This window comes from Odocoileus virginianus, chromosome X (genome assembly GCF_023699985.2).
Source record: "Odocoileus virginianus isolate 20LAN1187 ecotype Illinois chromosome X, Ovbor_1.2, whole genome shotgun sequence".
NCBI lineage: Eukaryota > Metazoa > Chordata > Mammalia > Artiodactyla > Cervidae > Odocoileus > Odocoileus virginianus.
This window is the reverse complement of record NC_069708.1, coordinates 16,077,641-16,097,721: the sequence shown is the minus strand read 5'-3', so window position 1 is coordinate 16,097,721 and position 20,081 is coordinate 16,077,641. Positions and strand designations below refer to the sequence as shown.

General features: G+C 38.0%; 1 protein-coding gene across 1 annotated transcript in view; it reads left to right on the top strand.

Annotated features, from left to right (window-relative positions):
* The window catches only part of MAOB (monoamine oxidase B), a 115,251-nt gene that overhangs the window by 31,538 nt on the left and 63,632 nt on the right, over nt 1-20,081 (top strand). Inside the window, exons 2-3 of the mRNA XM_020878856.2 lie at nt 11,375-11,469; nt 13,092-13,229. Of these exons, the coding sequence (XP_020734515.1) occupies nt 11,375-11,469; nt 13,092-13,229 (233 nt within the window). The remainder of the gene's footprint in view (nt 1-11,374; nt 11,470-13,091; nt 13,230-20,081) is intronic.

Genomic DNA, 20,081 nt, shown 5'->3' with positions numbered 1-20,081 from the left:
CAAGAAAATGGTGTCCTTTGCTGAAGCCATGTCACTGTTAATGAGTTGAGGCCCAGATAGTAGTTTAGAGTAGAGGTTCTAAACTGGTAGCCCATGGGCCTTCCTACTGTAGTACATGTCTTGAAAGAGAAAGAAAGAGGGAAACTTCTAGTTTCATTCTTGGTAGAAGACTTTTTCCTTCTCGTTTCACTATTTTCCACTTGGTGGAACTAAATATACTTTCAGCCCCTCCAGGAAGCTCCTTTTCCAAATACATTACAGTCATCTTCTTCCCACTGCTCTGGTGCCTCTCTTGTTGGGCGTTGTTCTCATCTAGAGGCAAATCATGCTTGAGAATCAACTCCTTGACTATGTGTAGCTTAAGGACAATGGTGTGGTTGAGAATGTTTTACATGCAGTGGGGAAGAAAGGAGGACTCTTTCTGAGAGGGATTTCTGTGACCAATCTGTTGGGGTCCTTTAATGGACCGGAACCTGGTGGTACGGAGTCGACGATAAGAAAGTAAAAGAGAGAGAGAGACAAAAAAAGACCCAGGGACCTAAGCTCTGATGGAGCAAAGGTGCTTTAATGATTTTCCTATGAGTATATATAGGCTGTGGTACAAGAAACTTCTCTCGGGAATGATAGAGATCAGAAAACCAAACGTACAGCAACCGTTACCAAGGGAACAAGGGGTAATGTTAGTCACAAGGTCAGGAGGCAATCCATATCTCAAGAAAGGGGAACGAGACTAAGCAGTTTTGTCCTAAAGAGAATGTTTACTAAAGGAGAACCAAGCCTGCCTCACACAATGACCTCAGTCCCTGGGAGCAGCGTGCTTTTCCGCTTGAAGAGGGACAAAGGACTCATGAGAGACAGCACATAGGAATCCTCCCGTCAAACATTCCCTGACATCAATCTACCACCAGTTGTAGCCACATCGACCAAATGGACCAGTTACTTTAGGATAGTATTCCCCAAAATATATAAGAAGACATTTCTGCCTTTGAGAAAGTCACTTTCATCCCCAGTCACCCAATAGGTTATAGAGACTAAGAAATGATGTAAATAGTACATACAGCACCTGGGGCTTCCCAGGTAGCTCAGTAGATAAAGAATTTGCCTGCAATGCAGGAGATGCAGGAGACATGGGTTTGATCCCTGGGTAGGGAAGATCCCTTGAAGAAGGGCATGGTAACCCACTCCAGTATTCTTGCCTAGAGAATTCCATGGACAGAGGAGCCTGGCGGGCTACAGTCCATAAGGTCGCAAACAGTTAGACATGACTGGAACAACTGAGCATGCACACAAGCACGCATATATAGTATCTGCTGATACAGGTATGCATGTTAGTCACTGAGTCATGTCCAACTCTTTACGACCTCATGAGCTGTAGCCTGGCAAGCTCCTCTGTCCCTGGAATTCTCCAGGCAAGAAGAAGGGAATGGATAGCCATTCCCTTCTCCAGGGGATCTTCCTGATCCAGGGATGGAACCTGAGTCTCCTGAATTGCAGGCAGATTCTTTACTGTCTGAGCCACCAGGGAAACCCTGATGGAGATATGCAGTACATTAATTAAAGACTCTGAAAGTCCATCTGGATGGAAACCAGTTTAACTTGATGTGTGTGTGTGCGTGTGTGTTTATTTTACAGCAGCTTGGTAACATATTACTAACAGTCATTGTTGATACAGAAAATGTCAGCAAATATTTGAATGTTTGTACTTAAACAGCGCTTCACTCATCTTTAAGTTGGGCGAACCTTAAGTATTTTGCAATTAAAGATATACATATATATGTGTGTGTGTATATATGTGTATATATATATATATATATATTCTATGAAAATCCACCTATTTCACACTTTAAATAATCATCCTCATAATTTTGACTTTATAGCCAGTTTTAGCAAATAGAGATATAATTGACAGGTACCATTCATCATATCAGTTTCAGGTACACCACATAAAGTTTCAATATTTGTATATACTATGAAATGATCACCACAATATGTCTAGCTAACATCCATCACCACACAGGTGATGTGTGTGGATGTGTATGGAGAAGGAAATGGGAACCCACTCCAGTATTCTTGCCTGGAAAATCCCATGGATGGAGGAGCTTGGTGGGCTACAGTTCATGGGGTTGCAAAGAATCAGACATGACTGAGCGACTTCACTTTCACCACACAGGTACAAATTTTTTTCTTGTGATGAGGACTCTGAAGATCTACTTTCTTAGCAATTTTCATATGTAAGTGTAGTATTATTAATTATAGTCACCATATGATACATCACATCACAATGACTTAGTTTCTAACTGGAAGTTTGTACCTTTTGACTACTTGATTTAATGGTTTTTTCCCCCAGAATTTTCTTATTGTGAAAATTTTCAAGGAATTATACAGTCAACACTCATATACCTACCAACTAAATTCTGTGGTTAACATTTTTGCTATATTTGCCTTATTTCGTATTGTCTATCTATCCATCCTGCTCTTTATCCATCAATCCTTCTTATTTTGTGATGCATTTCGGAGGAAATCACAGCATCAGGACCTTTTACCTCTAATTACCTTAGCATGCCTATCCTCAACCAGCTTTGTTTGAATATGCATTTCCTTGTTCCAGCATAGCACAAAAATCTCATGTTTTTTATTAACACCTCTGGAGGTCACTCAATTTTCATTCTCCACAGGGCAGGCTTTGGGATAATGCTTTGGGGTTGTGAAGACACCACCTATATCATGAAATCTTGGATTATTTAAAATTGTTGTCTTGTCTCATGTAGTCTAATCACAGGATGGAAAGGGGGTTAATCTAATCATTTTATTCTATAGATGGGGAAAGTGAGGGCCAGACAGGCGAGGACTCATGTCCAAGGTCATACAGTTTATTAGGCCTGTTAGACATGGAGCTTTTCTATAGAATGCCTTGTCCTTGAACAAGGCTCTGTTTTCCCTTCACTCTAGTCCTTGCACACCACTGACTGCCTTGGTCTCTAGGTCACAAGAGTATTTCTGGGGCGAAGTAAAACTCCTGGGCCAGGCTCCAAACTAGACTCCCAAGTGACTGCCTTGTAACTTCATTTCTTCCAGTTACTTGTTAATCTCATCCAGATTTCTTTTCCATAACAATGCCCACATTTTATTCTGTTCTGGAATTCCAAGTTGATCATCTCAGTTTTGGTGAATGGAGCTGTTTAAATGAGAAGTGTTTAAAGTATTCTACAGCAGACTTCTGACCCTTTTCTGGGCATTTGTAACACCCAGCTCTTTCAGAGACTAGGGTGTAGAGAGTGGGTGAGCCGAAGTGGGAATGATATCTCTGCGATTTTATATTCCACCTTGTGATTCTAAAAACCATGTTGGTAAAAAAAAATTTTTTTAATCATGCTGGTAGTCCATAGGAGGGCTGCTATCATGGCAATGAGATATTTCACCTTTAAATCATAGTCAGGGAAATTATGGTGGAATCATATGATTGTTTTTGATACTTCAAAAACAGTATTGCTAAAGGAGTATGTTTATTTATTTATATATATTCCATTGAATTTCCAAAAGATTTCAAGGCAGGTGAATTAAATGATTATAGTTTTATGTGCCAATTTTAAAAATGAAGACTATACCACACATATTTGGGAAAGACCAAGCTGGAATTTCTGGGTTTACCTCCTTTTTTCTTAGGAGATCATATTGAGGTAAGACAAGAACAAATTTTGTCCACCACAATTGTAGAACACAAAAGATAACCCCACTCCTTTCATATAACAAAGACAAGAGCTTGGCTATGAAACAAGACTCATGATGATGGCTGACATTTTAGGAAAATGCAATAATTTACATATAAAGTATGATAAAATGATATGTATGGTTTTAGACATATTCTGAAAGGCCTTGGAAGGCAGTCTCATTATAGTATTTCAGAAGCAGCACATCTGGAGAAAGGTTTCTATGGCAACTCATGAAAGTTTGATTTTTTTTTCTCTCCTTTTCAAGAGCATAAATCATCCTACGGCCTAAGGCTTCAGTAAAGGTCTCCTGTATTTTAGCAGCTATTGCCATTTGTTTTGGGGGTTGTATATTTTGACTGTCTAAGAGAAAACAGAGCAAAGGGCTTCCAAGAAGACTTGGAGTCTTACATTTTTCGTATTTGGGAGCAAGATGTGAATAATCTTATTCTAGACTTTGCTTCTCCGTGATCAAAAGGACGGTGCACATTGGTACGTTTGGTTCATATCATGTGTTATTTCAGTTTTCAAGAAAGTTGTGGGACTTCCTTGGTGGTCCAGTGGTGAAGACTCGGCATTCCCAATGCAGGGGCATGGGTTCAATCCCCAGTCAGGTATCTAAGACCCCACGTGCCATGTGGCACTGCTCAAAAAAAGAAAGAAAGTTGTGATCAGTGTGTTCTCAGGAAAGAGGAGTCAGTCTGGACTTAAGAAGGAGGAACTCTTTGGCCAAAGCATCTCCTAATCAGTAGTTTAGTGGAGGTGTCCTACTGTCTTCACATCTGCCTGTAAATGACATGGTCCTGGGGTTTTGCACACTGATATGCTTAAGGTGGTTTTTTATCAATATATCCTTTCCAAGAAAGTCAATAAAGAAATATTCTATTTTTCTTTTTTGAGATTTATTTTTTTTCTTTTCTTTTTTATTGTAGTGGTTTTTGTCACATTGACATGAATCAGCCATGGATTTACATGTATTCCCCATCCCGATCCTCCATCCGAACACTTTGAGCAATTTTTTTAAACAACTTTGGCCTTTGTATGTTATAGGAAGTCACGTGACTAATGAAAAACACCCAGGACACAGAAACAGAACTAAACTTTAGACCGAGCTCTGTCATCGCTAATTGTGTCACACTGAGCAAGCCCTTGAGAATCTCTATGAGCCTCCATTTTCTAATCTGAAAAATAGGATAAACAATGCGAGTCTCAAAGGCTTATTGTTAAGAACTGAATGTGTGTGAGAATTGGAAACTATAGTGCTGTACCAATGTAAGGTGATTATTATAATTGATTGGCTGGCTTTCTTTCCAGCTCTTTTTCTTTGGTAAAGTCCCTTTACCATTTCTGGTGTGACAAGAAATCAGTTTCAATGTGCATAAAAATTTTAGTTTTCTTATACTATATTAAATATGGTTATATAGACACCACTCTGCAGCCAGTTGTTTATTTCTTGACTAAGTAATTAAATATCAACTTTACTGAAGGCTATTAAATGAATCCAGGTAAGTGCCAACTGTGTACTCACATTGAGGACACAAAGACTAGGTAATTAAATTCTTATCATTCAGGAAATAAGTTCTCTGAGTTTTGAGGCCACAGCATGAGCTATTTGGGCTGATGCAGAGAAAGAGGGGGAATGCAATCCAGCCCACACACTGCTAGCCAAGCATCAATGTGAGCTGTATTCACCTGAAGAAGGGATGCTTTTTTGAAACTTACCTGCCACGAGTGTAATTTCTTCTTTCTTCCTGTAATTTACATAAAGGCATGGAATGTGCTAGCAGTGGCTCTGGTATTTATATGGTTCGTGATGTTCTACAGAAGGCTTTCAGTGTTTCATCATTTAGTGTGAGGAAGACTGCTTTCCATGTTTGTTTTCTGGAGTTACACTGCCTAGATTTGAATACTGGCCCTGCTGGTCACCAGCTGTGTGACCTTGGGTATGTTACTTGACTTCTCTGTGCTTTGCTTTTTACATCTGCCAATGTCATAGAGCTGTTAGGAGAATAAATAAATTCTTATATGTAAAACATTTGGAATTGAAACTGGCCTGTAGTCAGTGCTCAAAATATTCCCATCTTTTGGGAACTAAACCACCAAACTATTCATTAAGAAATGCTTTGACCAAACAGTTACTTTTCCTTAAGTGCAGACTGATTCCTCTTTCCTGAGAACACACTGATCACAACTTTCTTTCTTCTTCTTCTTCTTTTTTTTTTTTTGGCACCACTGCAGGGCATGTGGGATCTTAGTTCCCTGACCAAGGATTGAACCCGTGTCCACCTGCCTCTCTACTCTGTGTTGAAGAGTTCAGCAATTAACGTCTGAATTGTACCTATAAATGCCACTTTCCTTTAATGAATTTAGTCTCACATTGGTGATATTTTTTCTTCTTACCCCAGCCTCTTTTGTGTGCATATGTGTTAAATAACTGAAAAGGCATTCTTTGTAGAGACATCAAAGAATTCCAGTTCTTTGATTAGAAGGTCACTTGGTTGTTTCTAGAATTTTCTCATAAAACTGTTGCTTTGTCAGAAGTGACAGAGGTGATGAGGGCTATTTGCATGTTTTTGGCTTTTTTCTTTCCTAAGAGCGTGCTTATAATGTTCACTAGGGTTATAAGTTTAGAGATGCTTTGCGGTACCGTGAATTTTTTTCTCTCAGTTTTGGTCAACACGATACTTTTTTGATAATTTTAAACTGAGAAAAAGTCCTTTGTAACATGGAAGTACTGATATTTGATAATGTTTTCAGAACAATTAGCCTTGCATTTCAAAATGCCGAAAAATTCTGTTAAATATCAGCTTTTGATAGGAAGGACATGAGACAGACTGACAAAGCTAAGAGTGAGGCAGATGGTGCTTTTGATTTTTATCTTCCTTCCAAATCCCAACTCCTTCACTGTTCTTAAGACTCGTAGAAGCCTTTTTGTTACTTGCACTGTGTACTTTTCAGCCTCCTACAGTCTCTAATTCTTAAGCCCTTTTCCATGGCACAAAACAGGAAGCATAGAATGTTAATAATGCTGCAATCTACTGATTTCTAGGTACTTAAAATAATTTGGGTGTCTAATACAGATTGAAATATCCAAATAATTGAGATAGTCATCACTTTGAGGAAATTTTCCAAGTGAACTACGTGGAAAGGGAGATGCAATATTTTGATTGTTTCATGGCATTAGGCTTTTGTCTACCATTTAGTCAGCTATGCCATACTATGCTTATTCATCCAAAGGAGACTCCCTGAGCCAAAATACCATAGATCCTGCACCATTTAGAACTAACAAGTGAGATGATCTTATCAGGGATCTGTCTAGGACACATAGGGGCTACTTCTGAACATGCCAAATAATCATTTGTTTGTGAAATTTTCATTGATCCTGCATATTAAATTCAAGTTTTTATTAGCTTTTTAAAAGTAGGCAACGATTATATACTTGTTTCTAAACTGGTTGCCTAAACAGTCTGCCATAATGTGGGAGATCTGGGTTTAATCCCTGGAGAAGGAAATGGCAACCCACTCCAGTATGCTTGCCTGGAAAATGCCATGGACGGAGGAGCCTGGCAGGCTGCATGCAGTCCATGGGGTCACAAAGAGTCAGATACAACTGAGAGACTTTATTTCCACTTTCACTTTCAAACTGTTTGCAAAAATTAAATATCTGTTTAAAAGAAAAACCAATATTTTAAGATTCTTCTGTTTAGATGGAAAGCAGAATGTTTTTAAGACACTGCACCAATCTGTGTATAGAGTTACTGCATTTTTAACTTTTGCTTTTTGGTCCAAGGGTGGTGGCTAAGAATTCCGGTTTGGGGCTGAACCCTCACCATTTACTAAATTGTATAGTCTATGGCAAGTCAGTGAATGTTTCTTAGCCTCCATTTTTTTTTTCTTTTTAAAATGAGGATAATAAAAAAATAATAAAAAATAAAATGAGGATAATAATACCTGTCAGTACTGTGGTGAAAATCAAATGGGTTTTCTATGTGAAACACTACTTCCCACAGAGCAAAGCAATGCTCAATGCTTTATGATGGTGTTTGTTATTATCGTGGATATTTTCTTTCTCCTTTTTTTTTTAGCTGTTACTGCATTGTGTCAGGAAATGATTGCCTAAGGGTTTCAACAGCACTGATTACTTTGTTTAGTGTTTCTACTTTATATTATTTTTCACAATAGTATTACATTTTAAAATTCTCAGATTTCCAAGAGAACACACCATCTCTCCTATTTTTGTTTTATGGCAAAATGTGTTAAAAGTTCCAAATTACTGACATAAACATGAACTCTTGGGAAACAACCTTGTTGTTAGCCCTGGGGGCTCTGGGTCCTTAGTTGTTTGCTTAACTTTTGATTAATCAAACCATTAATCCTTTTGCCAGTCATCAGTGAGGAATCCCTTGAGAGCTCAGTTGTGTAACACTGAACAACACCATGGACTATGGACTGTAGCCCACCAGTCTCCTCTGTCCATGGGATTTCCCAGGCAAGAATATTGGAGTGGGTTGCCATTTCCTCCTCCAGGGGATCTTCCCAAGCCAGGGATCAACCCTCATCTCCTTGTCTCCTATATTAGCAGGCGAATTCTTTACCACTGAGTCACTGGGGAAGCCCCTCCTTTGAGAGCTACATGTAAACAATCTTTTTAAATTTTCTTTATTAAAAAAATTTTATTGCCATGGCTAATTCATTTCAATGTATGACAAAAACCACTGCAATGATGTAAAGTAATTAGCCTCCAACTAATAAAAATAAATGGAAAAAAATTTTTATTGAAGTATGTAACTGGTTTACAATGTTTGGATTAATTTCTGCTGTATAGCACAGTGATTCTGTTATATCTATCTATCTATCTATACATACATACCTTCTTTTTTAAGTGTTTTTTCCATTGTGATTTATCAGAAGATATTTGATATAGTTCTCTGTGCTATACAGTAAGACCATGTTGTTTATACATCTTGACAATCTTAATAACCTCCAGACCAGACTCCAACTCCTCAGTTTCTTTGGTACCCTAAAATTCCTTCTTCCTAAAATGCAGAGGATGAGATGGTTGGATGGCATCACCGACTCAATGGACATGAGTTTGAGCAAACTCCAGGGGATAGTGAAGGACAGGGAAGCCTGGCGTGCTGCAGTCCATGGGGTTGCAAAGAGTCAGACACAACTTAGCGACTAAACAGAAACAAACTGCAAGGACTTTCTTAAGCCATTGTTATTTGGGTCAATTATTTTTCAAATCAGTCTTTGTCGGTTAATGTCCAACAAACATTTTGAATACCACCCCGCATGAGCATGAGTGAGACAAATTGTGAGGTATTTCCCACAACATATTTTTGCATTGCTCTATTTAAAGATACTTTTGTAATTTCTATTTATGCTTTTCTAAGGCACATGAACCTAGAGAACTCTAGTCAATGATTTGATAATGATTTGATGGCTTGTTCTAGTAAATGTTTCTGTATGGCATTAGGTACTTACTTAGTAATGTCTTTTGTGGACTATAAAATACTAGTGTATTTGAGTGATGTTGTGTTTCATTCTGAGCCCCTTTTTAAGCCTCAACATGCTTAGCAAGTCTATCTGAATTCTATGATAACTGCTGTTACTATGGCTGCATGTTATTTCATATTTCATTTGTTGAACTGATGCTTGATAAGAGAGATGGCATTGAATCGTGGGCAATTTTGACTCAATAGAAAGGTTTTCTTTTTTTTTTCTTTATGGAGGTAAAATTAGGAAACTGTAGTTAAAAATCCAAGCCTTGTATTTCTAAATTAGGGTTGTGCAATGCTTGTGCACACTGTGTGTGTGTAGGGGGGTGGACTTTGGCACCATCACCCCACCACCTGCTGGATGTTCTGGCCTTGTCTCCAGGGACAGTTATCAGAAGGTGGATTAACTCAAATAATGAAATGTCACATAAGCCTCTTTAAAAAAAATGGGTTTCCTCTTTTAGGACAGCTCACAGAGGGTGAATGGAGCCTCGTCTTTTCATTATGGCTTCCACGGTAGACTCATATCTTATGTTCCATGGATTCTTATCAAACCACAAGATACAAATGTGCTTTCAAAACATGGTTGACCCAAACAAAGTGAAAAACACTTTTGAAATGTAATTTCTCCTGAAGCAGAAATTGAGAGATGCGATTTATGAAAAGGATGGCTCTGAGGCCCCATGGAAACCAATGCTCATAGTGGTTATAGAAGCAGACACTGGCGTGAAACTGCCTGGCTTTGTTGCTGGCTCATTATGTGATCTTGGACACCTCTTTGTGCTTCAGTTTCCTCAGCCATAAAATGGGAATATCAATAGTACCTTTTTTTAAAATTGGATTGCTATGAAAATTCATTGAATTGATACATTAAAACACTCAGAATAGCATCTGAAATGTTGTATGCACTATAGGAATGTGAGCTATTTTCGTAGGGATTTTTGCTCAATCGTGTCTGACTCTTTGCGACCCCATGGACTGTAGCCCGCCAGGCTCCTCTGTCCACGGGATTTTCCGGTCAAGGATACTGGGATGGGTCACCATTTCCTCTTCCAGGGGATCTTCCCAACCCAGGGATTGAAACTACATCTCCTGTGTCTCCTGCATTGGCAGATGGATTCTTTACCACTAGTGGGATCTAAAAGTTCCAGAGCTATTATTTTTAAAAGACAAGGTAGAAACTGTTTCATTTCTCTGTAAGGCACAGCATTTTGGCATTTCCTTGATTTTGTTTGATTTCATAAAGCAAATGAGTAAGGTATTTGGAACTGAGTAAATTCAATTCATTGTGGTAAGGACACTAGAGTTATCTTGTCTGAAAAAACTCTTACTAAAATCTATAAGTCAAAGATGCAGAATTTGAAGATTTGTGAGTTCAAAAACTACATTCAGGATGTTCTTATACCAAAAATTACATATTTGAACTCTACACTAAGCTTTATACTTTATCAAAACTCACTGAACTCATTGGTTAAAGTTTATTGTATATAAATGTATCTCAGTAAACTGTTTTGTTATGTTGAATTCATGATGTTGGAATTGTAGTAGGCATACAGTATTTTTGACTACATTAGTAGATGAATAAATGGATGGAGTCATTTTATTCTTCAGTGACGGATCCTACAGGGAATGAGCACAATTAAATGAGTTGCATTTTATGTCTTTGGTTTTGTAAGTTTACATCAACTTCCCAAAGTTCAGTTTTAATAGTGAATTTTAGGTCCTTTCACATGCTTTGAAGATTGACTCACCCCTTCACTCCTTCACCTAAATTTATTGGATTTTCAGATTTGCCTTGAGAATGAAGTCAGTTGCCCCATTTGGTCTTGGGTTTGCTGGGGCTTATACATTTCTTTTTTGTGGGGCTTTGTGTTTTCTTTCATGTTGTCAGACACATAATCATGTAATTTAGTCTTTAAAGATAAACATTTTGATATAGTGACCAAAGAAGTTTTTTAAGGTTTGAGACTTTTACTAAACATGAAACCCTTTTTTATTCTTTCAAGAAATAGCAGTTGGTTTTGCAGACTTGGAATCTGGGTCTCTATTGAGAAACCCTAGACACCTGTTATGAGCCAACATAGACTTTTCTCATTGGCTGTTAGCACGGGGAGCTTATCTGGAGTTGAGTGTTTGGTTCTGATTTCTTCTTGTATTTTCTACCAGGTATGGCAGCAGCCAAACTTCTGCATGACTCTGGCCTGAATGTGATTGTTCTGGAAGCCCGGGACCGCGTGGGAGGCAGGACTTACACCCTTAGGGTAAGACAATAAGAATGGGCTGGAAAAATGTGACCCTGAAACTGAGTTTCCTTTTTTCTTTCTGAAAGTCTTGAACTTCACTTGACTCTTTTCAAGAGAGTGAAAATTACTTCAAAACACTCCAAAGCCTCTCAATTTGCTTTCTTTCCATGTCTTTCTTCTGTCCATTTTCTCTTCTTGCCTCATAACATTTGGCACTTTCCCCATATACAATTGCATCAATAATTAGATGTTTGAAATACATTAGTGAGTAAAACAAAGACTCCCTGCCCTTATGAAACATATATTCCCCCTTTTTTTAAGTGGGGGAGGTATAGTGACTCAGGTGATAAAGAATCCACCTGCCAATTCAAGAGACCCAAGTTCCATCCCTGGGTCAGGAAGATCCCCTGGAGAAGGAAGTGGCAACCCACACCAGTATTCTTGCCTGGAGAATCCCATGGACAGAGGAGCCTGGAGGGCTACAGTCCATGGGATCTCAGGAGTTGGATGCAACTTAGCAACTAAACCATACCATCATACAATAAACCAACAAAAACAGAAAAGAAGGACCTGCTCTGGTGCCCCTGACTATTAGGAATCCAGTTATGTTGGGATGTGTTCAAACATAGGGAGTTTTTCTAGTCACTCTTTTTCAAAGGTTGGTCCTTAGTCTTTGCAAAGGAAGCTAATTCAAAACCATATGAAAACCTTTCTACTGAACATAAGAGCAATTTCAAAGGTTTAAATTAGGACTCTAATGCTATCTTTCAAGTGTCTGGTTTAACAAACCACAAAAGAAATTGTCATTTCCTGGATGGATTTAGAGTTTATCATACTAGATGAAGAAAGTCACACAAAGAAAGGCAATTATCATATGATATCATTTATATGTAAATGCTTTAAAAATGATACAGATGAACTTACAAAACAGAAACTGACTCACATAGAAAACAAACATGGTTACCAAAGTGAATAGAGGGGAAGGGAGTTTGGGATTAAAATTAGGAGTTTGGGATTAACAGATACACACTACTATATATAAAATAAACAACAAGGAACTACTGTATAGCACAGGGAAGTATATAAAAAATTTCTAGTAACCTATAGTGGAAAAGAATCTGAAAAATAATATATATATATATATATATATACACACATATATATATACACACACACATAAAACTGAATCTTTTTGCTACACACCTGAAACATTGTAAATCAACTATACTTCAATAAAAAAGTGGTCTTTTCCTTTCTTGCTTTTCCTCTAGCATTAGGTGCCTCAAAATTAGCCAGAAATGCTAAGTAAAGAGAAATTCATCAATAATTCATAGTTTACAAATCTAAGTCAGTAAAACCCAGAGCACGTTGTGGTACGTAGTGAGAATGATGGGGTTCAGAAATCTCTTGCTTATTTCAAGTCCAATCAATTTTAGTTTAAAATTAAGAATGATTCAATAACCATTTAGTTGCATGAATGAGGTAGAGTTGAGAACAGAGTCCAATTTTCTATAGATATTCCTCAAGGTGTGTCTAAGAACCTGTGAAATGCCAATCTGCTTTTTTTAGGGCTGTCTTTTTTATCTTAAGAATAACAGTTTCACAAATATTTATTTTTATTTCTTCCCATGGGAAAACAGAACCAAAAAGTTAAATATGTGGACCTTGGAGGATCTTATGTTGGGCCAACTCAGAATCATATCTTAAGATTATCCAAGGAGCTAGGATTGGAGACCTACAAAGTGAATGAAGTAGAGCGTCTGATTCACCATACAAAGGTAAGCCTGGAACAACCTTTGAAGGATTTGGAGATTTTTCTATCGGTATTTCCATATATTAGTACAAATTCCAGATCCTCCCCTCAGACAATCTCCTTCGTCCTTGAATGACGCATATGTATTTTATAAGTATATGTCAACCATTCTAAGAATTTTTTTTACTGTTTTCAAAGACTAATTCTAAACCTATTTGGGAAGGTTATTGATGAAGTGGTATTAACCATTTGGTAACAAGTTGAACAAAACCAATAGAGAAAAAAACATATATGATTTATTAAATACCTCTATTAAAATAATTAGGGCTCTTTCATGTATGTAAAAACTTGCGTACAGTTTTACAAATGCTATCTTAAACATCACGTGATAGAGTATTTGCAATATGTGTAATGTAATTATTTTGAAATTTGGTTATTATGTTCTATATATAGGCTAAACTCACTCTCTTTTGGAGATTTACATAAAAATAGGTCAAGTCCAAAATTTCATCTTCTGTGGGAAAGCTCCGTTGATCTCCCTCAAATTTCTGTGAGTTTACTGGGTCTCACATTCTCATGATCATTTGTGGTCCATGGTTCTTGCTTCCATGACACATATGCTCATTCACATTCATGGCCTATGACTCTCTTCTTTCCTTTGCTCTATGTCAACCGGGGTTCGAATTCACCTCTTTGTCTTGACTTCTTTGGACCACCCCAGTTCAGTAGACTGGACTGAAATTTTGAACAGTGGGAGTGAGGGGTTCAATCACAGAAACGACTTAGAACTGAATATCGGACACTGTAATTCTAGGAAGCTCTTCAAACAGGGTGCCCTTGGTGATTTCTCACTGGCCACATTTTTCTGTGGATTCCAGTCTCCCACCATGTTTCTCCCTTTAGACTCTTCACACAATTCCCTGATCCTTGTTTTCCCAGCATCTCTGTCTTGGTCCAAAATATTACTGATGTTCTCTGACAAACAGTCAACTGTGCTGGACCCTACTCTGAAGTCCCACAGAAGGACTGGCAGAGATTTTTAATTTCAATCTTTCCTCTCTCTTCCTTACTTACCTCCTAAAATGGAATTGAGCAATATAGAGACAAGTTCCTCACTGGAAAAAATTACACCCTTAGGAGACAGAAGAAACTAGCAACGGTTAGTTTTGAATCACATAATAGTGTCAACGTGTATATTATTAGTGGATGATAATATTAAGAAGGACAAACAATAGACTATATGTTGTGAATTGTTTAATGAAACAGAAAATAAAAATCTATCTGATTTGGTATAATGTGGGTAACATTTATAATAAATGTTTTGTTTGATCTTCAGATTTTGTTTTATGAGCCTTTTCACCTTGCTTCCATGTGTCTAGTAGGAAAAGAGACACATGAATTAGAAATGAAAATGAAGCATGGTGATAGCATGATTTATTGAACATTCATCAGCAACTCCTTGTAAACATCATTCATTGTGTTCCTGGCTTTTATATGTAGATCATCTTGACTGATTTCTTCTGTCTTCATGTCCTAACATTTAAGACCTGCAGAGACTGAATTCCCAGAACATTAGGATCTCTTTTAGATTTCTCTGGACAAAGGAGATGATGACTAGAAATTAAATTCATTTTTCTGTCTTTGTGTGGGCAGGGTTTCTTGGCAGTCAGGAGCTATGTTCAGGACACTTCGTTTTTCTGGAAATCTTTCCGCCAACACTATGTTCCTTGTTTGAAAGAGATTGCTCACAGCCATCAATTGTGGCAAGGATGTTATACTTGAATTTTTCAGAATGATGACCAAATATGCTTCTTTCTTTAGCTATTTCATATAATCCACATGCAGCTAAGAAAATAATTAAACACTATGTCTGATTTGATAGAGAATAAATATATATGCCAACACTGGTCTTCATGAAATTCAAATGAATGTTATTGCTTTCTAATTATTACAAAAGGAAAGCAGGTTTATTGTAAAAATATAAGAAGAAAACTTGGGTAGAGAAAAACAATTAAAAAATCCCTTCAATAATCTCATCTAGAGAAAATCACTCTAAAATATTCGTTTGGTACATAGATTTTCGTGTTCCTGTGTTGCTATTTTCTGACCTCTGCTGGAGGAAATCAGAAATATCAGTACACTTAAAAATATTGTATTCATATGCATATGTGTATATGTTTGATATACTTACTCTTTAATTCTCATCCTGAGACAATTAAAGCACTAATGAATTTATGAAACAAAGATTTCAGTTTTTAGTCCACTGAAAACTGGTTGTATCCAGTGAAGTGTTACGTGATAATAAATAATAATAAAGATTTTAGAGCCAAGAAGTCCTCCCTAAACTAAATTTGTTCTCCACCATCATCACCTCCATGTCTTTGCTCATATGTCGTTATTCTTCTTTTGAATCTGTAAAAAGCATCTCAGATGCTTCCATCCATTTCTGGAATTATTGACCAGAGCTCTGACATCTGATCTCCGACAAAGAATGTAGTTCAGAAATTTGTTTCCTCTATAATGGTAGGAAGTACTTTAACCATTTGGATATTACCTATTACCTATTTCAACAACTACTGTTCCCAAATGCAATGATTCATGCAAATATCTAGTATATTTGTGCCTCGTTTCTTCAGTGGACCTGCATTGTATTTCTCAACGCAAAGCCTAAGAATGTCAAGAGTATCAAGTGTGTTACTTCTCATATTGTCAGATCCTGCTATTCAAATCAGCCTGCTCAAGGCCTCTGTTTTTTTCAATTTCTTACATGATTGTTAATGTAAGTCAGAGTTTTACATGCAGCCTTAATAACGTTAAGCTAAAGAGTTTGAAGATGGTGGTTGGAATTGAAACTGGTGAAATGGATGGAGCTACTCACATAGAGGGGTGAGGGGCTATAGCAGCCCGTGATAGGCTAGCTATCCAAAGGAAGGATGTTTTTTCCAAGAAACGAGGACCCCCAGTATCACCAGTTCTCTGATAGTACTAGAAGTGGTCTGTTGACAGTTGGGCTGTGCCCATGCTAGTCCCATAACAAGCATACATCAACTCCTGGTGTGTTGTGATATACAGGGCGTTTTGCTCTCTGCCTCTAATCTCCGAAATGTTTCTGTCTACTGAGTGGTACTCATTTTTAGTGCTACAGTAGATCTGTCTTACGTTGCTAAAAAGTGGCTTTCCAAACCCTTGTTTGTGAATTGAAGATGTGGTACCAAGCTATATGGGGATTTAATTATCAGTGGGAAAATGATCACTTCAGCTCAAAATTATATAATTTAGAAGGTGTTTTCCATACTTCTCAAATCAGTGATACAGTCCTTCATGCTTAACAATTATTGTGAAACATCTACTCAAGTTTATAATCTATTTCACAGATAGTCATGCTAATTTCTGCTAGGATGATTTAGAAGGTAGTTGTTTACATTCCTTGGAAGTGACTTGTGAAAAATGTCCCCTTTTAGGGACTAACTCATAATGAAAGAGAAAAATACAAGAAATATAAACCTCTTAAGGAATGTTGCTGCATTTTGCCTTGCGTTTCTTCCTCTTTTATCTAGTGTGTGTGTATGTGTGTGTGTGTTTGCATGCTCACATGTGTGGTTATTGTGTTGTTTGTGTTTTGTTCTTTCAGGTTCATACTTTGAAGGGGTTTTGTACAATGTAGGCTATTGACATTTAGTGTTTCTCTGTCTCAGGAGTTTTATAAGTCTGAAATTTAGAAGTAGTGTCAAGTGAAAGTATGCATGCAACTGCTTTAGGCCCAAAGGCTGAACTGTTAGGAGTCTGGTGAATGTAAAGATGTAGCATGACTTAAACTTAAGAGTCCAACTTCACACTGATAGTTGTGTGTTTCCAACCTTCAGCTCTTGCGATAAACTGAGAAAGAAAAAAAAAATATGCTCTGGTCTTAGTCTACTTCCCAATGAGCAGAAGCCAAGATCACTGTCAAAGTCGCTTTTGTGTTGTATGTGGTCAATATCAATGCTTGAAGGGGTGAGGAGCCATTTCTAAAACACTTTGCCTACGTGTTGCTGCTACAACTGCTATTGCTTAAACAACTTAGTGGAGGAGGCACCATTTGGCAGAACTTTTCCATTTGTTAAGAACGCTGAAAGCCGATAGAAAATACGGTACCCCCAGAGCACATGAAGGCATAGAGTAGAAACTAGATCTCTAGCGATCAGACCAGTTGGGTGAACTTCTTGGAAGAGATCACTGTCTCTCTGTGTTGGGGAACAACAATAGAATTAGAGGAGACATTGAAAAAGAAAATATTCAAATTTGAATTGCATTTGGAGAATGAAAACCATCGTAAGATGTAGGACCTCAGTATCTTGCAGAAATCAACAGACCAGGAGCGTCCAGTCTTCCTCAGACTCTTAGTATCCCCTTCAGCATGCCTCTCCCTCCAACATTATTAATCCAGAGAAGCCTGGATCAAAGTCGAGGGTGTACTTGCTTTTCTCACAATGACAGAAGGATCCAGGAACAGGTTGGACAAAATTTTGTATTTCACCCAGGAACAGCTGCCATTTTCCCATGAACTTCACACATGTCACCCAGAGCTCACTGGTTCTGAGATGGGCTTCCTGAACCTTCTCTTCCATACCCACCCCCACTCCACTTCATTTCTTATTTGTTGGAAACAGATATGTCTTATCATCACTGGAATATCCCTCCTCTAAATATGTAGAATAGTAATTTCCTCTTTAGCAGGCAAAACCTGTTTGTCTAGTGATCATTCTGAAGCTTATGTTAAGTTCTTCTGGAAATCAAAGTGCTAATTTGTGTTTATAAAAGACAGGCAGATTTTTGACATGTAATTTATGAGGATGATGCTTTCAGTGGCTGAATGTGGGGGAATATTTGGGTATACAAGAGGAATTTATTCTAAGCCTTCAAGATTCCTTTTTAGAATTTAAAATATGTTAAAATCAGTAAAGAAAGTGAAGTCGCTCAGTTGTGTCCTACTCTTTGCGACCCCATAAACTGTAGCCTTCCAGGATCTTCAGTTCATGGTATTTTCCAGGCAAGAATACTGGAATGGGTTGCCATTTCCTTCTCCAAAATCTGTAAACATAGTTTCTATGTAAAAACACACATGCACACACATCTGGATAAATTTAACAATGGTTAGAGTTGTGGGTAACACAGAGTTTTAAATTATAGTGGAGATAGAGGATAGAGAATGTATAGAATTCAGTTATGGTGGTGAAGTTCATGAAAGGAAACAAGCCTGTGGCTTAAAATCTTGTGGGAAACGTTTACAGCAGCTGTACCATATCATCATGGAGTATGGCCAAGTAGTCCAACTACTTGACTACGTGCGTGCTCAGTCGTGTCTGACTTTTTGCTACCCCATGCACTGTAGCCCGTCAGGCTCCTCTGTCCTTGGAATTCTCCAGGCATGAATACTGGAGTGGGTTGCCAGGGGATCTTTCTGACCCAGGAATCAAACCCTAGTCTCTTGTGTCTAGGGCATTGGCAGGTGGATTCTTTACCACTGTGCCACCTGGGAAGCCAAGTAGTCCAAAGGAGATGCATTGGCAGAGGCCCAACTCATCAAAGGATGGTGACTAACAAGGGTGATCATGTAATAAGTTAAAGCTTCAGCAGCCTGTAGGGATTGGCAAGAAGTAGAAGATGGCCTAAAATATGTTAGCCTACCTTGCCACACCCTCACAGAGCCCATGCCTTTCTATTGGCCTCTGCTTCAACTAGTAAATAATAACAATGGGAACGTTGCTATGGTATGGACATCTAGAACCTTCCAAGTGCTTTCACTCATGACCTCTTTTTTAATTATTATTATTTTTGACTGCTTGGTATGTGGGATCTTAATTCCCTGACCAGGGATGGAACCCACACCCCTATAGTGGAGTCCTCACCACTGGACCACCAAGGAAGTCCTTATGATATCTTATTTGGACCTCACAAATGTGAGTCTCAAATAGCTAGAAGTTTTGTTCCCATTTAACAGATGAGCATGTAAAGGCTAAAGAGATTAATTGCATATGGCAGGAAGCGATGCAGTCAGAGCATGAACTGAGATGCCAAGAATACACATTAAAGAGCTTGCTGTCCTCTGTATGGGAGACTTTCTGTCATTTCCATCTGAACCCCAGCACCTGTCTTTGTCCTCCTTCTTTCCTGCCAAACTTACACTCTAGCATCTAGGAAAAACCCTGTTGAAGATCCTCCCTTCTTTAAAATTATCTGCAATTGACTCCAGTTATTCCACTGACTTCTTCCCAAGTCCTGTATCCTCCTCACTTTCTTGATTACATTTTGTGAAAAGTGGTTTGGAAGTAGAAAGTGAAAGTCACTCAGTTATGTCCGACTCTTTGCGACCCCATGGGCTATACAGTCCATGGAATTCTCCAGGCCAGAATACTGGAGTGGGTAGCCTTTCCCTTCCCCAGGGGATCTTCCAAATCCGGGGATCGAACCCAGGTCTCCCACATTGCAGGCAGATTCTTTACCAACTGAGCTGTGAGGGAAGCCATTGGAAGTAGAAAGAAGTTGTTATTTGTACTTTAAGATTAAGCACCCTGCCCCCTACCTCCTCCACACACAGAGAACGTATTTTGTTTCATTTGACATTCTTGGATTCTTATTTTTGTATTTTCACATAAAATTTTTAGGTTTGCTTTTTTCACTTACAAATATTCACAGATATTTCCTAATGTCCTTAAAAGTTCTTTGTAGATACCATTTAAAATAGGTATACAATATTCTGTCCCAAGAACATTCTGCAATATAGTGGCTATTTTGCCAATTGGTTGCATTAATTAAGCTTCTCCACTCTATTCAAATGGTCTAACATGTAATACAGATCTAATATAGGTTACTACTATGCAAGGCACAGGACTAAATA